Source organism: Macrotis lagotis, chromosome 1, assembly GCF_037893015.1.
Source record: "Macrotis lagotis isolate mMagLag1 chromosome 1, bilby.v1.9.chrom.fasta, whole genome shotgun sequence".
Classification (NCBI taxonomy): Eukaryota; Metazoa; Chordata; class Mammalia; order Peramelemorphia; family Peramelidae; genus Macrotis; species Macrotis lagotis.
This window is the reverse complement of record NC_133658.1, coordinates 841,219,024-841,227,861: the sequence shown is the minus strand read 5'-3', so window position 1 is coordinate 841,227,861 and position 8,838 is coordinate 841,219,024. Positions and strand designations below refer to the sequence as shown.

The 8,838-nt window shown below is 35.6% G+C and overlaps 1 protein-coding gene across 1 annotated transcript; it reads left to right on the top strand.

The window, feature by feature from the left end:
* The first annotated feature begins 3,572 nt into the window (after positions 1-3,572).
* Positions 3,573-4,517, top strand: LOC141489870 (olfactory receptor 51G2-like). Its single transcript, XM_074190243.1, has one exon. It carries the CDS (start codon positions 3,573-3,575, stop codon positions 4,515-4,517), a length of 945 nt encoding a protein of 314 aa, XP_074046344.1.
* The last annotated feature ends 4,321 nt before the right edge of the window (positions 4,518-8,838 follow it).

Sequence of the window (8,838 nt, the reverse complement as noted above, 5' to 3'; positions counted from 1 at the left end):
GGAGCACCCATCTGAACTGCTTAAAAGTATACCTGTTGAACCAATCCCTTCCACTAATAGGAAGGCAGATGAGTCTCATAGTTTAATGATCATTGAAAGGTGATTGTCTGGCACCCAGAAGTTTCTAATAATTATTCTTCCTTTTTGATCAAAAATTACTATGTGTTTTGTGGCAATTTTTAATAGTTTCTAAAATTAGTAAACCAAATTTAATTTTTTTAAAAATGTAAGTATATATGAATTTATGTACTTATACACACATAAATATTTTCCTCAATATATTTTATTCTATTTTTTTTTATTTTTTGCTTTTGTTTAACAAACTCTTGCCATCTCATGAAGTCATTGGTTCCCACAGACTCTATTCTTTTTTTTTAAGAGAAGAATTTTCTTCATTTACCTTTTGCAATTCCTTTTCCAACTGGTTAATTCGAATTTTTTAGGGTTTTTCCCAAGGCAAATGGGGTTAAGTGGCTTGCCTAAGGCCATACAACTAGTTAATTACTAAATATCTGAGGCTGGATTTGAATTCAGGTACTCCTGACTCCAGGGTTGGTGCTCTATCCACTGTGCCACCTAGCTGCTCCTGTCAATTCTATTTTTTTTTAGGTTTTTGCAAGGCAAATGGGGTTAAGTGGCTTGCCCAAGGCCACACAGCTAGGTAATTATTAAATGTCTGAGACCGGATTTGAACCCAGGTACTCCTGACTCCAAGGCCAGTGCTTTATCCACTATGTCACCTAGCTGCCCCTCCAATTCTATTTTTGAAAGAGTTTTCCATTTGACCAGTTGAGGTTTGAGAGAATAAATTTCTTTTTTGCATTTGTCCAATTGTATTTTCCAATGATTTGCTTTCTTGTTGCAAGATGTTAATTTTCTCTCCCAAACTTTCCAACTGATTTTTAAACTTCCTCCTGATTTCTTCAAGGAAGTCTTTCTGTGCTGGAAACCAGATCTTATTTGCCTCAGAGGTCCAAGGTTTCTCTTAGTTAGGGTATTTCCCTTCTAGGAATTTTTCTATAGACCCTCCCTTTCGCTGGCCTTTCTTCATTTTCCCAAGACATTATGTTGGTGAAGGGCCTGTTCACAGATGTTTGGTTTTGAGATCCCTAGAGGCTTTACTCACTGGGTGTAATAACTCCAAGTGGGCTGGCCATTAGGCTGTGTTGGTTGTTTTCTCTTTGAATGTCTGGGACCTTAATTTGAGGCCCTCTCCCTTAGCCTGGAGGGGGTGGATGAAGCTGTTGAATATTTTTATCTTTGAACAATGGTGCGTTTTGCCCCAGGGCAAGGTAATTGCTCTCCCTGTTCATGGCTACAGGAGGTCTGCTGCTCACACCTTAGCCTTGGGCAGAGGTGGGTTGTAATTGTGTTTGTTTTGGGAAGAGACTTTAGCTGAAATGAAGGTATGGCTGCAGCTTTCTTGCACTGGAATTCACCCTCCAACTATGCAGGCAAGCTCCAGGCCTCACTGCCACAACCAATGACTCTGCTCCCTAGTTTGCCCACACCCTCATGGCTGATCAGGCTTGTCTTGCTTTTAGGCTTTTCAGCTCTAGTCCACCCCACTGATGAGGCTGGTCAAGCCTCAGACTCTCTCCCACCCAGTTGCCAATCAAGCTGGTAGCACTTTCAGGGCCTCAGGATCTCACCTGCCCTGAGGATCAGGCTAGTTGAGCTCTCAGATTCTGACTCTGTCTTTTGCTCCTGGCAGAGTCTGCCCTCTGCACCTGGCCCACCCCTAATCCAGGAGGACAAACCTTGAGGTAGATCTTCTTCTCCCAGTTTCTCTTTCTGGGTTTTATAGATCAGATTTCTGTTAAGAGGTTTGTTTCATATTAAATATGTGGGAAGATCAGGAGACTAAAGCTGTGCTGTCTTTTCTCTGCCATCTTGGCCAGAAGTCCATCCCTCAGTATATTTTGAGGTACTTTGTCTTCAGATTACAGTAATGTCCCATTAAGGCCACATTTTTTTAAATTTTATTTATTTAAGGTAATGGAGTTAAGTTACATGCCTAGCTAGACATTATTCAGTGTCTGAGGTAGGATTTGAACTCAGGTCCTCTTGACTCCAGGGCCACTGCTCCATCCACTGGAACTGCTTAAAAGTATATCTGCTGAACCAACCCCTTCCACTGAGAGGAATGGTCTAATAGGAAGGCACCTACCTTCTCCTAAAGCCGCATTATTAAGGGAGTAACATATTAATCCTACCCATTTCCCTGAGATAGAGGAAATAATTTATTTTTCCTTTTAAAAAATGAAGATGTAAAGTCATAGAATAACTAAGCTTCAAGGCTAAGATAATATTAACTCAGGAAAGGTGTTTTAAATCTTGTATAAGGAGAAATTTAACATTTTGATTACTGTATTATTATAATTGTTTTTGGAAGGCTATGCATTATATATTAGGCATTTAACAAATAGGATTCTAAACATTGTGCCTTACTAGACTTCTATAGATTACCTCATAATGTGGGATTCCCATGACATATGCAGAAAGATTGAGAATTGCTTTTTTAGAGTAACTTCCATGATAAAAAAATTCAAAGTATAACTTTGTGACACTCTTGTGAATGCCTGACTTCTGTCAACATATTTTCAAACTATTTTTCCATTGAGTTAAAAAAACCTTCCTAAATCCCTTTATCTTTCTTAACTTGTAGATAAAAAATCTTCTTGGTGGTTTATTCTTAATCTTCTCATTGACTTAGGACAAAAATCCCCTTTTCTGCTTTTTCTTTTTTTGGTCCGTAGTTATGTGTTTTAGAATATGAATTTATTTTCTGATTACACTATTTCAGTCCATGGTTATAGTACTTCCCTGGGGATTTAAGATATTTTATTGTCTTTTTTTACCTATTGCTGTTTGTTTTTTAGTTCAACAGAGAAATAAAGAAGATTGACAGGATACTAGATACAACAGCATTATACTTAGAGCAGAATATATCTTTTATTCCTTGCTTCTTCCACTTACAGTCCCAATTATTGAACTTTCTAATGAAAACTTATCTCTGACTTTGACATCTAATTTCTTCTCTCTTTCAGATGAATTGTAAAGAAGGCTTCCTTCAAAATTACCTCCCAGGCCAGGAACTATCAGAGTCATTTGTATACCAGATTTAACTTTCTATTTTATAGGTCTTCAATTAAAGAGTTCCAGTATTATTTATCAAATTACTTCATTTATAAAATTCTTCAGTAAATAAAAAAACAGATCATATATATATCTATATCTATATATCTATATATCTATATATATTTATTTATTTTCCCTGAAAAGTTCTTACAGGAAAGCATATTCAATAAAACTAAAATGTGTTTTATAATTGCTTTATGGCAAAGTAATCTAATACATTAAACCATCATGGGTGTACTTCTCTGTTTGAAGAAACAGAAATGAATACAAGAGTCGATGATCATTAAAAAAGGAGGACAAGGAGGAAAGAAGGGTAGACCTAGTAAGAATCACTCTCAATGAGCCTTGATTGCTTTACTGAAAGAAGCACAAACAAGAACATTTACCCAATTTTAAGATCTTGCTCAAGGCTAACAGTACTCTTGAATACCATGGTGATTTCCAACATCAGCAATAGCAAGTCCTTCGTCTTCATCTTGATGGACCTGCCTGGCTTAGAGGATGCCCATCACTGGACAGCTATCCCAGTCTGTTCCATCTACTTCCTCTCTTTCCTAGGCAACATTGTCATCATGTACATTGTCAAGTCAGTGCCCAGCCTCCATACACCCATGTACCTTTTCCTCTCTATGCTCTCAATGGCAGACTTGGGTCTCTCTGCATCCACACTGCCCTCCATGGTGGCTGTCTTCCTTTTGGGACATAGAAAGATCAATGCAGCTACATGCTTTGCACAACTCTTCTTTATCCACACCTTCTCAGTCATTGAATCTGCTGTTCTTCTTGCCATGGCTTTTGATCGTTGTGTTGCCATTCGTGAGCCATTGCGTTATGCCACTATCCTTACTAACTGGCGCATTGGTGCCATTGGATTGGCTATTGTCACTCGAAGTGCTGCCCTTCATCTTCCCCTGCCCTTTCTCCTTAGCCACTTGAATTTCAAATCCATTAGCACCCTGTCTCATTCCTATTGTGTCCACCCTGATGTTTTGAAGCTGTCCTACTCCAGCACTCGGGTCAACAGTGCACTTGGACTCTTCGTGATGCTCAGCACTTTAGGACTTGATGCTCTGCTTATCCTCCTCTCTTATATATTGATTCTCTATACTGTTCTGACCATTGCCTCCAATGCAGAACGACTCAAGGCCCTCAATACATGCATTTCACACATATTTGCTGTCCTGCTCTTCTACACACCCTTAGTCAGCCTTTCCATGATTCATCGCTTTGGGAAAAAGATGCCAACCCAGGTTTATATGCTTCTCTCTTACCTGCATTTTCTTGTTCCTCCCATGCTCAATCCTATTGTATATAGCATCAAAACCAAGGAAATTAGAGTCCGAATCCTTAGAATGTTTCATCCTAAGAAATTTTGAAATATTGGACGTAGAAAATAATAAGGTATCTTAACTTTTTCTTTGAACAAAACATCCTAGATAGACAGGCCTGGAGAAATATTGTGGTTTGTCTTAATGAAATCAAATAGACCATAGGAGTGACTGATCTTGTATGGTACTTTTTTTGAATTATGTCCATTTAAAAAGAGGAAAAAATGATTTCAACCCTTGAGGAACTCCTAATGTAATGGGGAAATGATAGTTTCTGCCTTGATGGATGTCCTAATCTAGTGAGAAGAAGAGATAAACATATATTGAAAAAAATCTCATTTATCCAGATAGGCTCATACAACAAAAGTGCAATTTGGAAATTAAATGCAAAAAGTCTTCACTTTATAGAACATATGAATTCTAAAAATTTGACAAACAAAATCTTATTTTCCTAAACTATAAATAAAGTAGAAACAATTGGTGTCAGTAAATATTGGCTTTAAAAACAATGCAAACATGGTTTCTTGTTATAGTTATTTTTATTTCTGTAAAAAAGCAATTGTAATTTTATTTTAAATTATCTTTAATAGCAATGTTCATAATAAGGAAATACAGAATATATACCTAAATCCTAATACTGCATTTCTCCCAGGAAGGTCATTGCCCTTTAAAAAAAAAGATGAAGCAGACCTCCTTCCTTTGGGTCAATCATTCAGAAAGTTTTGCCTTAAAAAATTCAGATAATCAGAAAGCATGTATAAATTCCTTAGTACATATCAGATACCATGTTACATGTGACAGATGCATAGAAATTCTAAAAGATCATCCCACCTCACTTGTGCTCTAATTTTTGAGAAATTCATTAAGTATCTTCATTGCTTACTAATTTAGTTAATATTTTTACCTAGAGCTATAATAAATATTCAGTGTCTGAGGTAGGATTTGAACTCAGGTCCAGAGCTATAATAGAGCTATAATAAATAAAATAACTGGCATTTATATAGCAATTATACTGTGTCTATTATTTTTATAATAATGTGGTAGGACTGATGACAGAGAAAAATTGAAGTTTTATATTCTCTAGCTCCATCTTCAAAGCAGCACTTTCCTCACTTAAATTGACCTTTCATGATCTAAGGCCCTGACTTTTCAGTCATTCTAAATTACCACCAGAACTCTCTCATATCCAAAAATGCTAGCTGTCTTTCTCTGCTCCCATAATAATCACTCTTAAGTGGGCCTCTGACCATTCATCACTCACAGTACTTAGACTACGATTCTGAATCTTATTCAGGACTGTAAAATAATGGACTTCTGCATCTTATGAAGTCTTACAGGCAATAGGATCACACAATTCTACAATTGCAAGGTACCTCAGCTGAAGCCAGCACCAACAAACTTCCAGAAACTGATTTTTAAATTTACATTCACACATCAAGAGTCAGGAAACAGTACAAAATAGGATTTGGTGTATTTTTTTAATTGTCTTGATTTGATAGAGAAAATATTAATAACTGATAAAACTTATGTGTGCCTTGCTACTTTTGTAGTTTTTGTTTTTGAAAACTGTTAAACATTCAAGAGCTCTAATATGACAAGCACAATATTTCCTCCTCTTTATTTTGGTGGAGACAGTCAGGCCCCATGTTTAATATTCCAGTTTAATATTCCAAGCATAGCCTCACAAGTATTGTTGAATTAAAGATCAACTTAGGGAGTGATGATTGTGAAAGCAATGTAAAAGAAAATACTCAAGCTGTTCCAGTATCTTTAGTAAGAGTTACTATTTAAGGGGAAAGATTGGAGATTGAAGTATTTGGTCTAAGGTGATGGTGAATTCAGACAAAGTGTATGGGATAGTGACTTGGTAAATGCCAACAAAGTGTGGAATTAGAAAAATTCAAAGGAGCTACATCTAATTACTCTCCCCATAATGTCATACTTCCCTCTTAACAGTATAGTATAGTATAACTTATATTATGTTTAACAGAAAAACTTCTCCTACTATATGTTATGTAATAAGGTTATGCATGATGTAATAGATTCCTGAGTCGAATCAGGAAAGCCTGAATTCAAATTTTAACTCCAACATATATTAGCTGTGTAACATTGGGTGGGCAACTGGATGGCATGGTGGATAAAGCATTTGACTCAGGGTAAGTATGGTCTAAGTTCAAATTCAGCCTCAGATAGTTACTAGCTGTGTGAACCTAGGCAAGTCATTTAGCCATATTTTCCTCTGTTTCCTCAGTTGTAGAAGCTAGAGAAGGAAATGGTAAAACATGGAGAGTTAGACATGACTTTAAAAAGACAATTACAAAGTGATACTTTGTAAGTCATTTCTTGAGCCTTAGTTTATCTGAAAAAAATAAAGGGAAGGAGAAGAGAGGAAGACACATTTATTTAGTGCATACTATGTGGAAGCACTCTGCAAAGTAAAGGATAGTGATATGTACCTCAGGGTTATTGAAAAGCTAAAAAGAAAATGAATTTAAAGTGTTTTGGAAATCTTAAAGTGATATCTAAATATTAGCTATTATTATCATTGGATGTTCATAACTCTGTTTTTAGCATTGGCAGGGAAATAAAGAAATATTTATCCTCATTTTACAAATAAGGTTCTAGAAGCTAAATGATTTGCCCAAGGTCACATCTAATGAGTGGCAATTGAAGAATTAAGGGTAATTAGAAATATTTGTATGAATCAAGGCTGAAGGAAGTGAGTAGAATTAGAGCATTGCATAAAATAAAGCAATGTGAGATAGATCAACTATGATGGATGCAGCTCCTTTTAACAGTTCAGTGATCAAAGATAACCCTGAGAAAACAGTTATGGAAAATGCTATGCATCCAGCAGAACAACAGAGTGGCCCAGTTTCTAAAAAACAAAACAAAAGCAAAACAAAGCAAAACAAAACAAAACACTATGGAGTCTGCAGAGAAAGCATATGTTTACTTTTTAAAATTTCTTTTATGTCTTCCTTTCTTTCTCATTGTTTCCCCCTCCCTTAGTTCTAATTACTCTTCCTCAACATGTACAACTTTTACCAGGTTGTAAGCTGCTATTGGGAGGGGGAAGGATGGGAGGGTGGTAGAAAAATATGAAATGCATCAACTTGCAAATGCATGAATGTTGAAAACTACCTTTGCTTATAATTGGGGAAAAAAAAGAATTGATGGCAATATTAACACAACATATGTTAAATATCAGTGTTAGAGAGTAGAGTGACTTCGTTGCCAACCACCTCCTGCAACAGCTTTACCTGGTCCTTTTCCATTTTGATTCCATTTTTAGATACTTGACAACTGAATACATTTTAGGGAAATCAAAGGAATTGTCTCAATCTAGCCCCATCTAATTACTTTTTCCTCCATGGAGTCAGTAGGATTCTTTGGAGACTCAGGCTAGTAATTGAAGGGTATAATAAGTGTTACAAGGAACTTTTGACTTAAATTAGAGCTTGTCAGTAGCAATTGATTTATTCATTTTTTAAGCCTGTGAAATGTCTTTTAAACTGTGTGAACTAGTTGGCTTGAGTAAACACAGCAAACTGGCTCTGACATTCTATAGTTTTTGACTAAAAATTGACCCACAAATTAATACTGAAATAGTAGCTTTCTGGAGTTAAAATATGTACATGAAAGTGACCACAGGTGTTATGTAAGAAAGGAAGAATAGATAAGTTTAACTCAGCAAATAATTACTGTGTATCTGAAAAACCAATGCCATTTACAGAGGAGGCTTTGATTGCAAGTTCTTTGGTACTACAATGACAATCTCTGAAATTACATGCATCTAACAATATGTAAAGTTCCCTCTGGAAAAATAAAACAAAACTAAACTAAAAAACCCATTTCATCAAAAGTAACTATAACACCAACTAAGTCTAATACAATATGTAATGTTGTACAAAGTCCCCCTACCTCTTCAAAAAGGAGGAAGGGGGTATATTTGTTCATTTATGCTCTATAACAGTGATTGATTTCTATATTTCTATAATATTTAGCTTTGCTAGCATTACTTTTCAGTTTGCATTGTCAAAAGTGTTTTATGTATATGCACATATGTACATAATATAATGCATATATATTTATGTGTATGTATCTATCCATATGCATGAGTAATATATATATATATATATATATATATATATATATTTATATATATGTATAGCTGTATTTAGTTTAGAGGCAATTAGGTTTAAATGACTTGCCAAGGGTCACACAACTAATAAGTATCTGAGGACAAATTTGAACTCAGTTCCTCCTGTCACCAGGATTGTTCTATCCATTGCACCACTTGGTGCCCTTATACTATCAATGTATATATTGATACATATATATGTAAGCATGTATTTGGATTTGGACT

What these genes read in the sequence shown, in the direction of transcription:
- LOC141489870 (XM_074190243.1), top strand. Translation starts at nt 3,573, where the DNA reads ATGGTGATTTCCAACATCAGCAATAGCAAGTCCTTCGTCTTCATCTTG.